The following is a 20,557-nucleotide window of genomic DNA, read 5'->3' on the forward strand; positions in this document are numbered from 1 at the left end:
TCCCGCCTGCAGCGCCCGGGCGCCTGGCTGCCCGCTCTTCGGACCGAGTGTCCGGGCCGGAAGCGGCCGGGGGACCCCGCAGTGTCGGTGCGCTCCAACAGTGAGCCCCCGGGCATACGCTTTTCGCCCGTTTTTCAGAGGAGGACACTGGGGACGAGGTTCCTTTCCCGGGGCCACCCATTGGTTGCCGCTGCTCGGCCGCCTCCTCTTGGGGTGGGTGGTCCCCAAGCCCTAACTTCCCAGCCTCCCTCCTTCTCTCGAGCCGGGCGTCCAAGCTGGCATCCCCCTCGTGGGTGGCGGGAGAAGGGACTGCAAGTCTCCGAGGGCCCCACGAGGGGAAGGGACCTCCAACTTCCCCACCGAGAACTACGTGTTGGCAATGGAAGAAGGGCGACCTCCCTGTCCCAGTGTGGCCTGGCGTTCGCCCGTCCGTTTCCCCGTCCTGCCTCCGGGGACTCTTGTCCTGCAGTGTCCGCAGCCACTGGAGAGTTATGGCAGCCCGAAGAGGCCCACAGAGACCCGCACTGCCCTTGCGGGGGGTGGGGTGGGGGAGGGAGGGTCACTTTTAGGCCACCTTCCTCCTCCAACCCCAACGCGGCTCCCTGAGGATGGATGAGGCACGAATACTTTGCAATGTGGACAGTGCTGGCAAACGGAAATCCACTGTGGGACCCGGGAAAGACTCTGCCCCTCTTGGGCCTCAGTTTCCCCTTCCTCTATTTATAAAATGAGAGAATTGGACCGAGGGCGCCCACCTCCCCTTCAGCTCTGACATCATGGTTGGGAAAGGGAAGTTTTCCTGCCCGTCCTCGCCACACTCCAGCAAGAGGAGGGACAGACTGGCTGGCTGTGCGGAATGGGGGTGTGTGTGTGGGGGCGTCCACCCTGCTGCCCACACTCTCCCTTGCTCTTTCCCAAGTTTCCCCGAGCTGGGCCCTGAGCGCCCTCTGGTGTCATCTCTCCCACCTTCCAGGCATTTACCAGTATTTCCGTAGGGCGTTTTGTAAGATAAAGAAACTATAATAATATTAATGAAAAGTATAAAATGTATAGAGTTTTCAAGAAACTGTGTTCTACTTCCAGAAAATGGTCACTTTAACTTTGTAAATATTTCCCTAAAATGATATTTACAAAACTGTGGTATATATTATTTGATTGTATATGTATAACTGTAAATACATTTGTACCTCTCTTGTATTCTAAAATAAAAATTACTTGGAGCATTTATCACTTAGCATCTGAATGGGCTGACACTTTTGTCTACATGAAAAGGAAATGTGGGAAGTGCCTGGGACTCTTTCTGTCGCAAATGGGGTGTCAGCTCTCAAAGAGATGGCCGCAGTGCAAAGCAACCTGCCTCCAGATTCTACGACACCTCAGAAGGGGCGGGGCTGACTCCTACTTTCCAGCTGACTCTCAAATACAGGGTCCCATTTTGTCACTTCCCCAAAATTTTTACTTACTCCCCCCCCCCCCATTTTCATGGACAACTTGAAAGAATTCAAGCAGCCAGTGGGGGGGGGGGCAAGATGGGCACCAAATGCCCTCCCAATGCATAGAATTCCCAAATGCTCAGACACCCACTTCAGACTTCCTTGAGGACCCAAGAGCAAAGGGGCCATCAAGGCAGGGCCAGGCTCTGGCTCCTCCCTCCAGGGGGCGGTATAACACTGGGCAGTGTGAGTTCACATCTGTGTTCCAGTACGAGCCAGCCATGAGGGTGTCACCCTTTCAGGCTACGGACATCCTCATCTAGCCATACGCGTGCGCACATATACACACAACTGTAGACGCTGAATGCACACTTGCTCACACAGGCCACACCCCCCTTTGGAGCTTCAGGGATGTACTCCCAAAGATCCCCATACTTTGGGGGACTGCACCCTCGCAGGTGGAAGCGTGGGCAGAAATGTACATTTAATGTGTTCATTTGCATATCCCATCTGGGGTTTCCTTCCAGGGGGGCCAGTGGGGGAAGTCACCCTTGGTTCTCCGGCTCCCGCTCCCATCACAAACCTTGCCTTTGCTTTGATACCTCACCACTAGGTTTCTGATGCCTCTGGTGGCCCCTGGCATTACCATCCTCGCACTGCAGCCCCCACCCAGGCATGTAACCAAAGCTATCTGTCCCAAAATCCATTCCCTCGGGATGCAGATGGGTGACTAGCATTCGGCACTCTCCTGGCCCCGCTACAGATCACAGGGACCAACAACCCAGTCTCCAGAACCCACCTGGTGGCAGTAGGCTGTAATTGCAGACTAAATGCATCTGCTAAATCAGCTGCAGAAATTTCCCCCTGCTGGAGGTACAAGGATGAGCGGGCAGGAATCTGGTCATGAAAAATTTGCTATACTCACAATTCCCTAGAATCTGGAGGCAGGGCACAGGACGCAGGGCCACACGGGGAAGCAGTGGGGTCGATTAGGAGGCGGAGGAGCAAGGAGAACATATGGAAAGAGGCCTCATGAATTCAAATAGCATCTGTAAAAGAGACCCCAGAGCATCCCTCACTCCTTAAGCCAAGTGTGGACACAGTGAAAAGACAGTTATCTATGAACCAGGAAGCGAACCCTTACCAGACACCAAATCTGCCAGTGTCTTGATCTTGGACTTCTCAAACTCCCAAACTGTCAGAAGTAAATTTCCGTTGTTTATAAGCCACTCAGCCTAGGGTATTTTGTTATAGCCCCAAAACAGACTAAACAGTATCCATCATTCCATCGCGACAGGCTCTGTAAATGCGAGTGCTGTGAGAATGGGAGGGAGTAAGGTTATGGTCTATCCCGCCGAGGATGAAACTGAATAATGTGAAGACTATACCTCTTCCTTGGTCAACTGGAACTCCCAGGCCTACCTCCCTAGCGGACTCTAAGGACACTACCGCCTTCTTATGGCCGAGGCTGGACTCAGCAGATGGACCTTTCTCACACTTGCAGTCATGAGCTTTGCCTTAGGTGAAAGAGATGCTGTCTTTTTGGAGATTTAGCAAACCATCAGTCTATGGGTCTTCAGGAGGCAGCAAGCCTGATTTTGTGAACACCGTGTACAAAACTGATGCAACTTATTTCATTCAATCCTCTTTAGGGTCCATGTGCATGAAGAGTGATCATCTCCAGTTCCCTGAGGTTTGTTGTGAACGCTATAAACCACCCAGGGCAAGGGTGAGAGGAAGGGGTGGGGAGAAGGGCGGGGGAAATGCTCCTGTTAAACAGGACGTGAAGATAGAGCCACAGGTACATCTATCTATCTCTCCACCACTGAACCCTTAGAACACAGAGAGCACTCAGTTCATGTCTGAGGAAAGAGAAGCGGAGATCTTTGTATTATGTGCCCACTTGCCTACCAAATGTACCTGCCTTGCAAGGTTTGAATGTTTTCTCGGACAGTTTCTTGTTTTTACAGAAGAAGTGTTAGAGTAAATCAGCTCCTTCAAAAGTCGCTATGAAAGAACTGAGGCAGCACCCAGAGCACCGTGTGGGGGTGTAGATGATGGTGGGTGCTGAGCCGGCCCCACGGGGCGGCTGTGATGCGGAATACTGGCGGCACCAGGAACAGCAAGAAAGGGGGCTCTTCTTTCCGTCCAAATAGTGTTTTCCTCCTGCACTCATCCACCCAATGAGCTGGAAGGAAACTCAGAGGGCCATTTCTCAATTATCTCTGACCCTGGTAAACCATAAATTGGACGATGACTGCGAGGCAGTTTTGGTAAAAAATCCAACACCATACATGAGATTTTATTACCCAGGTGCAGACTTCCCGTAGTAAAAATGGCGATGCTGCCCCCTCCTTCCCTTAATGTGAGCCTAATTGTTGCCAATAGTGATCATGGCCGCCAGACCATGAGCTCCCATTGGCTGCTGCTCTGAGGCCCCGCCCCTCCGAGCGTTGGCCGGGAATTACGGAACGGGATCTCGCGGCTCTCGGCCGGGTCGCGCCTGCGCAATTCGTTGGCGCCAAGATGGCGATGGAGATGAGGCTCCCGGTCGCTCGCAAGCCTCTTAGCGAGAGTCTGGGCCGCGAGACTAAGAAACACCTGGTGGTGCCGGGGGACACAATCACCACGGACACGGGCTTCATGCGGTGCGTGGGGACCTGGGGACTCGGGGCCACGAAGGGCGGTCGCAGGGCTCTGCACGTGGCCCGCTGGCCGAAACCTGGGCCTCTGTCCCCAGTGATAAAGCGCCCGCGGGTCCCCGAGCACATCTCATGAGCATCCCTGCTTTACAAGGCCTTGGGCTTTACTCCCTGCATCTTGTGTGTCCCCGTGTGCGTTTGTCTCTGCCCCTTGAAGCCCTTCTCTTCCGTCCTCTGCTGGCCGTGGTTCTTGGTTCCTTTGCCTGAGGCCCAATTTTCTGAGCCTTCCTCGTTGGAGACCTGGACAACGGGGGGAGGGTTAGGAGCAGGGACCTCTTAGTGGGGACAGTGGGTTCCTCATTTGGCCTCCTTCTCCTCCTGCGTCATCTCCTAGCCAGGTGGACAATTTTGGAATCAGTAATTGTTTGGGCTACACGCACCTTCGAATCTGCGCGCAGTACAATATGTTGTAGTTAAGAGGGCAGGCCCTTGAGTCAGACAATGTGGGTTCCAGTCCTGCCATCACATGAATTGCACTTGCTCTCCAAAGTCAGTTTCCTCATCTGGAAAATAGTGATGATAACAGTAACTATTTGATAGGGTAACGAGGATTAAATAAGATCATTATGTAAAGAAGCAAACCATTATATCACCATCATAGATAAACACTAGTGGTATTTCATCTTTTTTCCTGGGGAGGAGAAGTCTACATGTAGATATAAGAAGGGTACAGCATTTACAGAATTGCCCATTCACCTTTTAGTTTGAGCTTATTGGATCCTGAGAAATCTGGTGGAGTTTATATTCTAACCGGGAGAGACAGATGATAAACTGTAAGCGCAACAAACAAGTTATTCAGGATGTTTGGTGATGAATCCAGTGGAAAAAAATGAAAAGTTGAGCAGACTAAGTGGAGTGTGGTTGGGAATATGGTGGAGGTGGTAGCGGTGGGTTAGGTGACTATTTTAAATGGGGCAGTCAGCGTAGGCCTGAGGGAAAAAGTGACTGAGATGAGGGGGGGGTCCACGGAGCTCTCTAGAGTAAGAGAGTGCTAGGCAGAGAGCCATCGCCCCAAAGCCAGGCTCGGGGGGAGGAGGAGCCTGTTAGTTGGAGTACATTGTTCCCGACTGGAGAGCGCATCTCAAGTGTTACCCTGGTATCCTTCGTGTCTTCCTCTTGCAACAGGGGCCATGGGACTTACATGGGGGAAGAGAAACTTATTGCATCTGTGGCTGGTTCTGTGGAAAGAGTGAACAAGTTGATCTGTGTGAAAGCTTTGAAAACCAGGTGAGAACAAAAGGTGTGTATTCTCTTTCTGGTGGCGTCCACCTTGCACAACCAGGCCTTTTCTGCCACGCCATACTTCCCACCCCCACCCGCCTGCCCTGTCATTCTGTGGGTCTGCGATTTGGAACGTGTGTAGGTGACTAGGAAAGTGTGGGCTTCAAAGATTTCCCCACATCACCTGGCCTTTCCAAACCTTGGTTACCTCCTCTGTAAAAGGAGGATAATATCACAACCTAGTTCCTACGTTTTTTTGTGTGTGTGTTTTTATTTATTTTTTTTTAAATTTTTTTTTAAAAATATATTTTATTGATTTTTTACAGAGAGGAAGAGAGGGATAGAGAGTTAGAAACATCGATGAGAGAGACATCGATCAGCTGCCTCCTGCACGCCCCCTACTGGGGATGTGCCCGCAACCCAGGTACATGCCCTTGACCGGAATCGAACCCGGGACCCTTCAGTCCGCAGGCCGACGCTCTATCCACTGAGCCAAACCGGTTAGGGCTGTGTGTGTGTTTTTAAATGTATTTTTATTGATTTCAGAGAGGAAGGGAAAGGGAGAGAGAAATATCAGTGATGAGAGAATCATTGATCAGCTGCCTCCTGCACGCTCCCTACTGGGGATCCAGCCTGCAACTCAGGCATGTGCCCTTGACTGGAATCGAACCCGGGACCCTTCAGTCCACAGGCTGATGCTCTATCCACTGAGCCAAACCAGCTAGGGCGCTCCTGCGGTTTTTATTAGAATTCATTGAAAAGGTGCATGTAAAGTACTTAGCACAGGGCGCAGTGTAGGCTAGCCCCAGAAGGGAGACCACTGGGGTTGGAACAGTGAGCAAGGGAGAGTAGGAGCTGTGCTGGTGGTCGGCCTGCCCTGCAGCCCTGATGAGCATTTTGACTTCCACTTGTGTGACCCAGAAGCCCCTGGAGGGGGTGAGCAGAAGAGGGACATGATCTGACTTCCGTTTGGATGAAATCACTCTGGCTGCTGTGGGAGATTGAAGGGGGACAGGGACAGGCTTACAGAGACAGGTTAGGGGACTTACCAGCTGAAGTGTTGGTGGCTTGGACTAAGGTGGTAGCAGTAGAAGTGGAGAGTGATTAATTCTGCATATATTTTGTGTCCTGGGTGTTTTTATCATGAAAAGGTGTTGGATATTTTATTTTTCAAGTTTTTTTTTAAAATATGGGACCATGTCTGTGAGTAAAGATAGTTCTACTTCTTCCTTTCCAAGTGGGATGCCCTTTATTTTCTGTGCATATTTTGAAGGTAGAGCCAGGATTTGCTGGAATTGTCCTAGAGCATGAGAGAGAGAGAGAGAGAGAGAGAGAGAGAGAGAGATCTATCTATCTGTCAAGAACTCCTCTAAGCTAGGACACCCCCACCTCTTTTGTAAATCATGTTCATTGTAAATTAAATACAGCCGTCTTTTTCACTCTTAAAAAAAAATAAAGAATTCCTCTAAGATTCTAAGGTTTTTGGCTTGAGCAACTGGAGGATGGAGTTGTCCTTTACTGAGATGGTGACCACTGGGAGAGGATCAGTTTGTGATGGAGGAGGGGGCTGCTGGGAAGCCTTGTTTTAGGCGTGTTACATTTGAAAATGCCTACTAGTCATGCTTATTAGAGATGTTGGTAGCGAGCAGTTGCCTGGAGTCTGGAATTCAGGGGAATGTTACAGTCTCGTGCCGTTAGGTTGGATGAGCTCACAAGGAGGTGAGTGTGGGCTGAAAAGAGAAGAGGCCCCAGGACTGAGCCTTCAGCGTGTCATTGGAATTGGGGTGAAGAGCTAGCAAAGGGCCTGGGAGGAGCAGCCAGCGGGTGCGGGAGACAGTGGGTAGACTGATGTGGGTGGTGTGCGGCCTCGCTCTCCTTTCTCCTCTCTTGGCTGATGCAGAACCCGCCTGTGTTCTGTAGCCCACCAGAAAATATTCCATGATCAAATATTCCCTGTTTATCATTGTTGTGTAGTTAACAAAACAGAGGTTCCGGCTTCATGAACTGCTTGTAGTCAATGGTTTGCTTAAGAATAGTTAACAGCCCTAACTGGTTTGGCTCAGTGGATAGAGCGTCGGCCTGCGGACTGAGGGGTCCCAGGTTCGATTCCGGTCAAGGGCATGTACCTTGGTTGCGGGCACATCCCCAGTAGGGGGTGTGCAGGAGGCAGCTGATCGATGTTTCTCTCTTATCGATGTTTCTAACTCTATCCCTCTCCCTTCCTCTCTGTAAAAAATCAATAAAATATATTTAAAAAAAAAAAAGAATAGTTTACAAAGACTGTGTACTCGTAGGAGTGTTTGAAGTGATCAGTGCCTGAGGATAAGTCCCAACAGCATAGTTGTTTGAAGCCACTAAATGTACCTACTCAAGGCCGTCATCCTGTTTAACTGAAATCTCAAATAGCGCTTGGTTTTGTACTGAAGTCTTTTTACTGATGGATCACCATTTGTTTTATCTTTCAGATACAATGGTGAAGTAGGAGACATCGTAGTGGGGAGGATCACGGAGGTAAAGTCGATGTCATCTTGGTTTTCACATAGTGAAAGCAAGCTGTGACTTAATGAATGGGATAGGCATTCTGTGTGTAGTTACGTGAACAAAGCAGTCACTGCATTTGGCTCTTGCTTGTGACCTGGGATGTAAACAGTTGGCTTGTTATTTTGGGAATTATTGGTCACTCATGTTGTGAGGTCTTGTCCCTGAAATATGTGTCCAGGTGTGGCATTTCTTTCTGTTTCTAGGTTCAACAGAAGAGGTGGAAGGTGGAGACGAACTCCAGGCTGGATTCTGTCTTGCTTCTGTCATCCATGAACCTTCCCGGAGGAGAGCTGGTGAGGGGCTGCAGCTGGGACTGTGGAGTTTGCTGCCGAGAGCGCTGGGTCTTTTGCTCCACCATAGAACTCTGCTTTACATTGAGGTTGCCCCACTTACTCCTGTTTGTCTGCTGGGACGTTTGCTGCCCGATGTACACGTAGGCTTTTCACTTGGTCCAGGTCTCCCCACATAGGCAGCAGTTGGGGTGTAGTAAGATCTGGAGTGTCCATGGGGAGGAACCCCAAAAGGGTGTTGGAAAAAGAAGCTCTCAGAGGCTCGGTGCTAACAGTTTTCCTCCTGGGTTCATCAGCTTTGCACAGAAGTGTTCCTTGAAAAGTGTGTTTTGCATTTAGATTCGAGTCCAGGAATTGAGTGGCATTGGGTTACTCCAGGCAACTGCAGCCTTTTGTAAAAGGCCATGGTTTCCCTTTACCTTCTCCCTGTGCGAGGTTCTGTGGAGAATGCAGGACAAAGGAGGCATAATTGAGTTCCTGAAAGCTTACAGACTACCAGGGATGTGAGATAACATCCAAATACCTGGCAGTCGAAGAACAAACAAGTGTGGGATTGTACAGAAAGAGGATGAATTTCAGTGAAAGAAACTCATAGGAAAGGTGGGCACTAGAGTTGGTCCTTGAAGGATGGATAGAATTTCAAGGATGAACTCGGGATATCTGAGAGGAAGGGGAATGTGTGAGCAAAGACACAGTCAGGCTGGAGGCGGTCTGGTCCTGCTGGAGCGGGCAGGGCTGCCCCGGAAGGTCCTTGGGAAAGTAGGCTGGGCTATATTCGGAGGGCTCTGAATATCATGTACGGAGCTTTAATACTTTCCAGAGGAGGGAGAAGGAGAAGAGCTTTGGGAAGGTTGTAAGTGGTTGTCGCTCTCATCTCCTTGAGCGGCACAGGTTACCTCAGTGGTCGGCAAACTGCGGCTCGCGAGCCACATGCAGCTCTCGAGCCGTGGTTTGCCACTCTGTTGACTAATGAGTTTACCGATCACTGGGATAGGGGCTTAATTACAAGGAACAACAACAGCCTGTAATTATTGGAATCGAGAGTCTAGGTCAGTGGTTGGCAAACTTATTAGTCAACAGAGCGGCAAACCGTGGCTCGCAAGCCGCAGTTTGCCGACCACTGGGTTACCTACACTAGTGTTTGGGTACTGTGACCGCAGTCAGAGATCTCGAAGTGAGTGAGGAAAAGGAAGCAGGCCTTTCTGTAGGAGCTGACTTCAGTCATCATGCCTTTGTGTGTTTCAGAGGAGAAGATCTGCAGAAGATGAGCTGGCCATGAGAGGGTTCTTGCAGGAAGGGGACCTTATCAGTGTATCCTGCACCGTGCACTCCGGCCTCTGTGCTTATGCGGCGCTGGGAAGTGGGGCTTAAACTGTCCGTCTCCCGCTGGAGACACATCCGCGTCCCAGATGGAGTGTTAGGGGCTCTGCTGCAGCCCTTCTCCAGGTCCTTAACACAGGCTGACTCTCCAGCTCTTGCTCCCATCTGGGCTGCTAAGTCATTTCTTTGGGTCTTGTGACTAATGGTGGCCCGTGCTTTAAGCTAGACTCAAATTTTCTTAATGACATTAACTTTTACCCCAGGGAGTAGGAAAGGTGCTGTTCATATCAAGTAAGAGGGAGAGGTTAGGTCACGGTCATGTCCTTCTGGTCTAAGACTGCCCAGCGGGACTGTTGGGGTGGGAGGAAAGGATGGAGGGGGGTCCAGGGACAGAGGGGATGCAGATGGCATGAAAAACGTTTGTTCCTTCATCACCCTGGCCAGGCTGAGGTGCAGGCAGTGTTCTCTGACGGAGCTGTTTCCCTGCACACGAGGAGTCTGAAATACGGAAAAGTAAGTTGGGCTCTTGCTGTTCCTGTTCGCTGACCGAGACTTCAGATCCATTTGGGAATCCTCGGAGCTCTCTGGAATTCTGACCTAAAGAACCCCAGAAGTTGGGGCCCCACACTGGCATCCACTAATGATTGCCTCACACAGTCATGGGCCAGTAGCGTTGTGGTGGAGGACAACTTCCACCTTTTTTTACTGATGAGATTGTTCTGGCAGGAGCCCTATGACTGGACCCTGAGGCCCTGCTGTCTGCTCCCTCCCAGTGGGTGCTGCAGCGTTGCGTCGGGGCCAGGGCTGAGGCAGTCGTGGAACAAAGGGGAGTCTCGGACTGATGAAACAGGACAGTCTAACTCAGACAAACGTCTAATCAATAAAACGGATATTATCTCTAGAACGATTGTTCACTTGAGCCTCCAAATGAGGTTTTACTGCTTTTCTTCTATGAGGTCACATTATTGAGGCTATTTTTTTAAATGACAGCTTGCTTCCCAAAACAAATGATGACTTACTAGTGTCTTGGCTTTATCTGAATGAACCTTTTCATTTCCCTCCCCTAATGGAGTGGCTACAGCCAACCACGTTCATGTCCTTGAAGTAGGAGGTGAAACGGTTACCCTGCAGGTGCTGACCTTTTGGGCCTGGGTGCTGCGGACCCTCCCTCAGCCGGGTGTGGGATTTGGGCTGTCCTGTCAGAACCAGGGGTGGATGTGCACCCTTGGTTGGTCCCTAGCCCGGTGTTGCACATCTTGTTGGCAAGATAGGTGGTTGGGGTCAAGGTGCAGCAGAACAGTGCTCCTTGGCTTACAAGAGGCTCTAGCCAGGTCCTCATTGGCTCCAGCTCACCAGCCCTGGCTTAGAATGTGGTGGTGGTGGTTGCAAAGGAAAATGTAGAGAAGGATATTGAACGTCACCTTCTCTTGGGATATGTCAACAACCTATGCACCTAGAAGTGTTCTCTGTGAATAATGACTGTATGTGCAGATGGTGACCAGCAGTTACTAACAAGAAGGACTGATTCCACTATAAGTAGGACATGCGTTCTGTAGTCTACTGTTCCTTCACCTCACTGATGATCCCAGTGACTTGACTTGTGATGTATTTCTCTAGCTAGGTCAGGGCGTTTTGGTCCAGGTTTCCCCCTCGCTGGTGAAGCGGCAGAAGACTCACTTCCATGACTTGCCTTGTGGTGCCTCAGTGATTCTGGGTAACAATGGCTTCATCTGGATCTACCCGACACCGGAGCACAAAGAAGAGGACGCAGGGGGCTTCATTGCAAACCTGGAGGTGCGTGAACACCTGTGTAGCTGTCGGGATGGAGTGGTACTCGGTCTTCCTTCTGCTTCTGTGGTGGGTGGGGCTTGCTGTTTCTCACTATATTATTGCTGCAGTGTGCTAGTTTGAAGTGTTTTGTGAAATTGTATTGCCCTCTTTCTGAAGAGATGAGGTCAGCAACAGAGGGCAGAGTTGTAGGGCAGTAGCTGAAGAGCCACTGAAGAAGCCATCCTTTTTTTCAATCCTTGCCTGAGGATATGCTTTAAAAAACAAAAAGATTTTAGGGAGGGGAGGGGGGCAGAGGAGGGAGAAAGAGAGAGAGAGAGAGAAACATCTATCGGTTCTTCCTGTACTCACCCTTAGCAGGAATAGTCAGCGGCCTTTCGGTGTGTGGGATGATGTGCCAACCACCTGAGCCACACTGGGCAGGGCAAGCAGCCATTTTTGTGAGTCCTGCTTGGAGTTAGCCATTTGGTTGGTTTGCAGTCCCAGAGTGATGACTGAGTTATAAATGATTTCTGTGGTTTGCTATGACCGTTCACTTACTTTGGTCCTGTTTCCATTCCCTCCCCTTTCCCTGTGCATCCCCCGGCAGCCTGTCTCCCTTACTGATCGAGAGGTGATCTCCCGGCTTCGGAACTGTATCGTCTCGCTGGTAACTCAGAGGATGATGCTGTATGATACCAGCATCCTGTATTGCTATGAGGCGTCCCTTCCACATCAGGTACTCCTCCCAGGGCCGCCCTTTCCTCGTTGATCTGGGAGCAGGTATTGCATATTCACCCATTTGCTCCAGTGTTCACTCCGTGTCCATCAGGATGAACCGATCAGATGGACAGCCTTAATGCGTGTCTGGGAGCTCTTTCCCCAAGATACTTGTAATAGTCTCAGTGTGTCTGGTGTCAGAATAAGGGTTTGGGGCATGGAGGTTATGACAGCAACCCTCTGGACTTCATCTTGCCCATTCCAATTTCAGCTCTCTGTTTAGTGAGTCCTGGAAACCTATCTTTTTTTTTAATTTTTTTATTTTTATTGATATTTTACAGAGAGGAAGGGAGAGGGATAGAGAGCTAGAAACATCGATCAGCTGCCTCCTGCACACCCCCCACTGGGGATGTGTTCACAACCAAGGTACATGCCCTTGACCAGAATCGAACCCGGGACCCTTGAGTCCGCAGGCCGACGCTCTATCCACTGAGCCAAACCGGTTTTGGCCCCATCTTATTCTTGTCAGCTGTATCCCAGAGAATCTTCTAGCAGATCATATCCTGTAATACTTAGCCTCTGATAAATGAAACTGAAGGAAAGATAGAAGGCTTATATTAACCATGCTTGCTTTTTGCACTTGGCCTGATTTGATGGTCTGCTTATGGTTGGTTTCTTTTCTGAATAAATACTTCTTCCTTTCTTTTTCAGATTAAAGACATCTTAAAGCCAGAAATAATGGAAGAAATTGTGATGGAAACGCGCCAGAGACTTTTAGAACAGGAGGGATAAGCAGAAGCATCTGAAGGACAGGACTGTGTACCTGATGGAGCAGTTCTTGAAAGTGAAGAATCTGAGTTATAGTCCGTGTGCGGCTCCCAAACTCATCATGGACCTACACTGGGCTGCCTCCAGCCACACACCTGCTTTCTTCTGTTCGAAGGCCCTCCCAGGAGAGGTGAACTGCACTGCTGGCCCTTGGGCTGCCTGCAGATCCTAGCACTTGGGTGGTTTGGGGTCTTTAAAGCACACAGTGTTCCAAGTGGACTCCCATCCTGGAATAATACAGAGAGTCTTCCTTTTCTACTTAACCATCAATTCACAAAGCACAGTGCCTCAAGAAATTGCCTGTATGGCTTGGCTGGTATGGCTCAGTGGTTGAGCATCAACCCATGAACCAAGAGGTCCCTGGTTTGATTCCTGGTCAGGGCACATGTCCAGGTTGCAGGTTTGATCCCCAGTAGGGGGCATGCAGGAGGCAGCCAATCGAAGTCTCCCTCTCTCATCAATGTTTCTATCTCTCCCTCTCTCTAAAATAAAAAAAGCAAAAACAACAACAAAAATGGCACTTGACCCCAAATTGTCTGTTTTGGCTTCCATTCCCACCTCCTCTACAGTACAAGTACAACGTGGAAGAATATAGTTGGTAAGGTTAACCCAGCAGTCAGAAGAATAAACTTAACCAAGCAGCCTTTTGCTGGGTTGGAATCTTCCTTTCACATGTCCCTTCTAGTGATAGATTCAAGTGCATCCATACCAGGCTGCCTTATTCTGTCCTACCATTGAGGGTGATTTGTAAGAAGTTGAATTATCGATAATAGAATGAATGTTTTGGATGTTCCTCCTATAATTGAAGAAGCAATGCATTAACTTTTTTTAAAAAAGTTGATGTTTAGAGAGGAAAGGGGAGAGAAATACTAATGTGAGAGAAATGTCAATCTGTTGCCTCCCACATTTGCCTCTACCTGGGTATGTGTCCTGACTGGGAATGGAACCTGCACCTTTTGGTGTATGGCATCCCCCCAGCAGTCTGTCTCTCTTGCTGATCGAGAGATGGTCTCCCAGCTTCGGAGATCACCAATTGAGCCACACTGGCCAGGGCAAGATGCTGAAGTTATTAAGAAATGCCAGAATTCCTGTGCATTGGTTTGTCTGATGTAAAAAAAAAATGGTTTAAAGGCACTGTTTCTGTTCTTGTGTTCTTTGTAATACTTGAGAACTGAGTACAGTTGAAGGAGGGCATAGCAGATAAACATTCTGCCAGAGGCTCTAACTACTCTACTTGGGTCACCTAATAAAATTTAAACCTAGGATAGTTTCAATGGTAGTAATGTGGAACACTTTTTGACAATTTTGAAATACAGTTTGGCTGTTTTTCATTAAGTGATATATATATATGTATTCAATATGTTTGTATTGATTTTCAGAGAGGAAGGGATAGCGGAGAGAGATAAAAACATCAATAATTAGAATCATTGATAGGCTGCCTCCTGCACATTCCCTATGGGGATTGAGCCCACAATCCAGGCAAGTGCCCTGATTGGAAATTGAACGGTGACTTCCTGGTTCATAGGTCGACACTCAACCACAGAACCACATCAGCCAGGCATAAAGGGTATATTTCTTGTTTATAATACTCAATAGACCATTTTGAAAAATCTCATTCTTTTTCTGTTCCAAGTGTATCAGTTGTTTTGAGGAGTCTGCGGACAACAATGTTCTATAGGCTGTTGCAACTTAGATTTGCTTACCTGTCATTTTTGAGAACACGCCAGGCCGTATGCCTCTTGAGAGAAGGGAGTAAGAAAAGATGGGAGCCCGAGTCCGGTTTGGTTTGGTTTTAACCAGGGCCATATGTAAGCTTGTTGATTATCCTCAATGATCTCTCCCAAGCTGCCAACCTACACTGTTCATTCTCTGTTCATTCCGTATCTGCTGAAAGGGAGGTAGCTACAGAGTAGAAACAACAGAGGGCTAAAAGCACCTTTTAGTGGTTATTTTCTGCAGCCCACTAGAGGGCGCCCTTGTTAAGTGTATTCCAGCGGGCGGAAGAAATGGAATAAACTGAATGGAATAGGTTAGATGAATTACACTGGTCCTGAAGCCCTTTAGCAATTTGGTGGATCTATTGTCAGGATTTCCTGGGCTCTGGATTCTAGTTTTAAGTCCTCAAAAATATTCTACAGTGTTATACACGGAGTAAAAAAGTATAGTGAATCTCTCAAAATACAGACTGGGCTTGGGGCTCACCTAAAATTAGAAAATGGTTAAAGTAGAAAATGGAGATTTGGGATAAGTGTTTAGATTAAGTACAGCTGGCCTCTATACTGACTTTCATAAAGCATAATTTCAATCTTTGTGGAAAACCAAGATCTCATTTGATCCTCCTAATAACCTTGTAAAGTTGGCAGATATAACTCCACTTAAAAGTGAAGAAAGCGATTCAGGGAGTTAAAGTGACTGGATTAAACCCATTAACAACTGAATGAGTAATAGCTTTAAGCTCTAGAGAGATATCAGAGCATTCCAGAGAATGGGCTGGACTGATTGTGAAAGGTATGGGTCTAGAAATTTTATTCCAGCATTAGGACATACTTTGGATTGTTACTCACTTTGCTTATTTCCTGTCATTCCCTCCAAGTGTGCTCTTGGAGAACAGGGATGAGTTGTCATCTCCCCTCTACGCCCCTGCATTGTATCCTAGTACCTAGAACAGTGCTTGACACACAGGGGCTCAATAAATGTGTGTTCTGAATGAATTGTTAGTTCAAGAAATGTGTATTAAAAAGAGTTATCTGATTGTCCAATTTTAAACTAGAGAATGAAGAATGAAGATGAGCAGGAAATTGTGAAAACATGAATAGGAATAAAACGAAAGCAAGTCTCCAAAAAGAAAAATTAGGGTGGTACTACTCAGGATGAGATAATCCTATATAATAAAAGGCTAATATGCAAATCAACTGAATGGTGGAATGACTGGTTGCTATGACAAGCACTGACCACCAGGGTGCAGACCACCCAGGAGCTGCACCCTGGTGGTCAGTGCACTCCCCCGTGGGTTCACCAGGCCTCTAGTGCAGTGGTTCTCAACCTTTTTAATGCTGGGACCCTTTAATACAGTTCCTCTTGTTGTGGTGACCCCCAACCATAAAATTATTTTCGTTGCTACTTCATAACTGTAATTTTGCTACTGTTAGGAATCGTAATGTAAATATCTGTGTTTTCCGATGGTCTTAGGCTCTACAGGTTGAGAACCGCTAGCAGGGTCGCCTAAGATCATCGGAAAACACAGATATTTATATTACGATTCATAACAGTGGCAAAATTACAGTTATGAAGTAGCAACGAAAATAAATTCTAGCTCTGAATCTGTGCACAAATTTTCTCATGTGTTTCACATTCACCCTCCAGGTGACTATTCCTTGAAGCCTATGTAAAAACATCATTTCCCAACCCAGCAGAAATATTTCCAAAATACACAAGATAACGTATAAGACCTACAATTTGGCTGTGGTTTTCCCCTAATATCAGTGGCAACTTATTAAAAAATCAATGTCTAATTAGGCCAACAGTTGTTTGATACTGAATGGTACAGTGGAAAACCATGGGTTTTGGAGCAACATCAACTGGACTCAAATCGTGACTTTGTCACATACTAAGCAAGTGACCTTGAGTCACGTTTCTGAAGCTTTTCCCAGCTGTATAACGGGGAATATTTCATGCCTCATTGGGCTCTAGTGAGGATTAAATGAGATAATACAGTTTATGAGAAGCATGGCAGTGCCTGGTGTAGAGCAGTAGGCGCTGTGGTGAGTGGATCCTCTTAGAAATGGGTATACAGTATCTTGGTCAGGTGCACCATGAGAGACATGGAGAGTAAAGAGTAGGGAACCAGGGTGCTTTTTAGTTGCAGAAAATGGGTTCTGACAGGTGTGGGTTTGTGTCTGGGTCATTGGGCAGTTCTGTAGGCCTGGTGCCAACAGTCCGCGCAATTTCTCGGCTTACACAGTGGATGTTTTCATGTGAATACATGTACACCTGTGAAATGAGGTTTTATGGTAAAGGTTCCGCTCAAGCATCCATGGTTGCGCCTGGCTTAGCCTCTGAGAGGCTCCTGATGCCCCAAACAATGAATTCTCTAGCAATACGGCGGATGCTTTCCAGTCATTTTTTTTTCCGCTAGTTCTAATATGCTTCTTGGGGAAACGGTGGAAATTTAGGGTCGGGGAGTGGGCACCAAAAACCTTGGTTTCCAGGAGCGAGCCAAATTTTCTTCCTTAAAGAGTCTCAAGGAAGTAATCCAACTCCGGTTCTGGGAAAATCCAAACCATAGTTTTCTCCTTGCTTTGGCTCCTCGCGGGTCTTTCAGCCCGCGCAGGGGAGAAGTTGGCCAGCCCCAAGCGAGACCGGCTAGAGTCCACCGGCTCCCAGGAGGGTGGGACCGAAACTCAGGAGCCTGGGCAGAGGGCAAGAAGTCGCGGGTGCACGCGGACAGGTGTGTGTGTAGGGGTGGGGTGGGGGGGAACTATGGGACCACAGTTCCCGACATGCCCTGCGGGCTGCACCGAAAACGGTTGGCTGGGAGCTCTAGCTTTACTGCCCCTATCGGCCAATAGGACGCAGGAAGGAGACATGACCCGGATTCTCGGGGACCAATGGTGAGACAGGGGAGGCGGGTGCTTCCTTACTATTCACCTTGCCCTCGGAAAAATCATATTTCAAAGGTTGGGCCGGGGCGGGCTCTGGCAGGCAAGGAGAGCAGAGCGGGAAGGTGCGGCGGCGCCGCGAAAACGGCGCCTGGAGGATCCCGGTCCCCGTGAGGCGCGCGCGGGACGTCGTTGGGGGCGGGGCCGGAGGCGGGGCCTGGCCTCGTTGTGGAGCGGCTCGTAATCCATCATGGCGGCTGCGGGGGTCAGTGTTCGTTCCTGAGCAGCGCTGGAGCTGGAGCCGGTTCCCAGGTCCTGCAGCTGAGGAGCACCGCCGTTGTCCACGGCCCCTACCTGCGGGAGGCGGCTGGGCCCCGCGGCGGAGCTCGGGGGATGTGACTGCCTGGCGGCTGCGGCAACGTCCGGGGCCGGGGGAGGGGGTGTCTCGGGCAGAGACCCCCGGGCTCGGGGCAGCTGAGGCGGCCGGGCCTCCTCCCCGCTTCGTTGCCTCCCCCCTGCGAAGCCCCGCGAGTCTTTCGTCCCTCAGAGCCCTGCGCCGGCTCTGGGACCCTGGGGGTGGTCTCCTTCCCCCCTAGACCTGGGACCCCCGGTTTCCTGAGGCGTGGAGTAGCGTCGCCCCGGAGTAAGCCGCCCGCGCCTCGCCCGGCAGCCTCCCTCTCACCCTCCAGCCGCCCCTTCGTCCGACTCCCAGCCCCAAGTTTGGCCTCGGATTCCCCCCCACCCCCTCCATTCAAATCCCCTCCCTGCTGTCAAGGGGCCTCCCCTTCTCCCCAGGTTGCTCCCGGGAGCCTCTTAATGTCCTGACTTCTCCCAATGTCACCGACGGCCCCCCTCGTCTCAGCCCTGCCCAAAACTTCAATGCAAAGGAAAAGTCTGGACTCGTTTCACAGGCCTTTTAAAAAGCGGACTTAAAAGTTGCTGGCAATGCATTCCTCCTCGTCAGAGCCGAGGGCACGCGCTCGCTGAAGTGGCGCTCGCTGAAGTCGGGGCGCCCGTGCGTGTCCTTTTCCGGAGAGCAGGGTAGACAAGCAGCCACGGCAGCTAGTTCGGCAGGAAACTTGTCCGAAGATGAAGAAGAAACTAGGGGGTGGGTGACTTCCACAGGAAAAGTTCTGGAGCAGCCTCCAAAGACGATCGACATTTCCTTTATGTGTGGGAACCATCGCAGTGACTTGAGTATTACCCTTTTACAGCATCTCCTGTGAATCTTTCTGGTCAGGTGTTTCTCCTGGAAAGAAATTTGTTGTTTAGCCAGTAAAAGACACTTAACAATCAAGCAACTTTTTTTTTGGGGGGGGGGCATTGCAATGACTTCAGATTGACAAACTGCAGAAATAATCGGACCTCCAGTTTACATATGTCAGCCTGAAACGGCTGGCTCCCTCGTGTGATGGAAGGTGTCTTTTTGTGATTGACCTCAGTGACTGACTCCCGGACATGCGGTGAATGTGAAATCCCACGTGGACGTGGGCCGTTGTCCTTCCAAGCTCACGGACCATTCTGAAAGACCTTGAACCCTCTTCTGGAAAGGGGTACCTATCTTTACTTTATGGGGCAGCAGCCTGGAAAAGTTCTTGGGGACCAAAGAAGGCCGAGTTTGCCTGCCCTGCACTTTATCAAAGTAGCAGGGAAGAAGGAGTCATCCAGGCACGGGGGTCCACACTGCAATGTGTTTGTGGAACATGGTGAGTCCTTTTCCAGCTTTGCGGTCACATTTTCCCTCACGTATTCAGCTTAGGGGACGCGTAAGGGTGGTGAACAACAGCGCTTGTGTTGGTTCCTTCCTGATCTACTTAAAACTTCTGTTCCTGTAGCGATCTTAGTTTCTTTGTAGAAGAAAACGTTGCAGTGGTGAGGGGACGTCATTATTCAGTATTTTTTTTGAGTTACTTATTTCTGGTCTGACTCTCACCGGCTGTTGGTTGACCTTGGACAAGCCATTTTACTCGGCCCGTTTCCTGAGGAGGTTGGACTTCAGTGCTTTCCCAGGATCCACAGTCCATGATTCTGCTCCAGCCTGAGGCATGGGCTCTTCCCCCCAGGTGCACAGATCCTTTTCTACTTTATCTACAGGGAGCTTTTGTCATGGCCTCCCCCAAAGCTTAAGAATCGCAGGTCCTGCCCTAACCGGTTTGGCTCAGTGGATAGAGCATCGGCCTGCGGACTCAAGGGTCTCAGGTTCGATTCCGGCCAAGGGCATGTACCTTGGTTGCAAGCACATACCCAGTGGGGAGTGTGCAGGAGGCAGCTGATCGATCTTTCTCTCTCATCGATGTTTCTGACTCTCTATCCTTCTCCCTTCCTCTCTCTAAAAAATCAATAAAATATATTTAAAAAAAAAAAAAAAAGAATCGCAGGTCCTAGTTGGCACCGATACCCTTGCCCTTCTCAGTCATAAGCAATCACTTTGGAGTCTGTGGGGAAAACCAAGCAGGGAGCAGCAGTCCATGGGAATTGATATCCAGCTAATAGTTATTTTACTTTATAGAAGGGGTAATCCTTTCCCATGGATGGAGTGAAAGTTCCTCCTCCACTCTCCCTGTTTCGGATGACATTTGGGGCAAAAAAGTTGTCTTTGACATTTTTATGGACATAGTTGGCATTTGAGTTCTGACAGTACATGTGACACTGTTCACTTCTAGTAATTCTGTGTGAAGTTTTAAGTAAGGGTCAGCTTAGAAGATGTTTGTAATGGGTGGACCACGGACCAATTAATTAGGGTCCTCTTTGTACACTTGCAGCCTGACATTTTTTCAGACTGGGTACTTTATATTAAAACTAGAGGCCCAGTGCACGAAATTTGTGCAAGAGTAGGCCGTCCTTCTCTCTGGCACCCTGGACCGGGGCTTCCCTCCGGCCGCCGGCAGGCACCTGGGATCCAGGCTTCCCTCACAGCCCCGGCTTCATCCGGAAGGACATCTGGAAGGGTGTCTGGTCTGATTAGCATATTACGCTTTTATTATTATAGATATTGGTTGAGCCCACTGACCCTATAAGCAAAGGTGTGTGCAAGTGGCATGTACTTTAAAATTCAACCATAAATACTTCTTAACAATGGATGACTACAATAAACAAAGGTCTCTGTTCATTGAATTTGCATTTGACAGTTGAGGTTT

General features: G+C 49.2%; 3 protein-coding genes across 4 annotated transcripts in view; all 3 read left to right on the forward strand.

Annotated features, from left to right (window-relative positions):
* Window positions 1-3,922: 3,922 nt before the first annotated feature.
* On the forward strand, window positions 3,923-15,732 carry EXOSC2 (exosome component 2). Its single transcript, XM_080667497.1, has 9 exons — window positions 3,923-4,081; window positions 5,261-5,362; window positions 7,822-7,867; window positions 8,101-8,190; window positions 9,433-9,498; window positions 9,952-10,020; window positions 11,125-11,301; window positions 11,885-12,013; window positions 12,706-15,732. Exons 1-9 carry the CDS (start codon window positions 3,960-3,962, stop codon window positions 12,784-12,786), a joined length of 882 nt encoding a protein of 293 aa, XP_080523623.1. The 5' UTR covers window positions 3,923-3,959; the 3' UTR covers window positions 12,787-15,732.
* A 2,377-nt stretch (window positions 15,733-18,109) lies between these two features.
* LOC308247804 (uncharacterized protein) lies at window positions 18,110-18,475 on the forward strand. Its single transcript, XM_080667448.1, has one exon. The coding sequence runs from the start codon at window positions 18,255-18,257 to the stop codon at window positions 18,351-18,353; it is 99 nt and encodes a 32-aa protein (XP_080523574.1). The 5' UTR covers window positions 18,110-18,254; the 3' UTR covers window positions 18,354-18,475.
* A 180-nt stretch (window positions 18,476-18,655) lies between these two features.
* The window catches only part of ABL1 (ABL proto-oncogene 1, non-receptor tyrosine kinase), a 97,016-nt gene continuing 95,114 nt past the window's right edge, over window positions 18,656-20,557 (forward strand). For both annotated transcript variants that reach the window (XM_080667445.1, XM_080667447.1), the window contains exon 1: window positions 18,656-19,126. In XM_080667445.1, the coding sequence (XP_080523571.1) occupies window positions 18,991-19,126 (136 nt within the window). In that variant the 5' untranslated portion in view covers window positions 18,656-18,990. The remainder of the gene's footprint in view (window positions 19,127-20,557) is intronic.

Source organism: Plecotus auritus (assembly GCF_963455305.1).
Source record: "Plecotus auritus genome assembly, chromosome: 5".
Classification (NCBI taxonomy): domain Eukaryota; kingdom Metazoa; phylum Chordata; class Mammalia; order Chiroptera; family Vespertilionidae; genus Plecotus; species Plecotus auritus.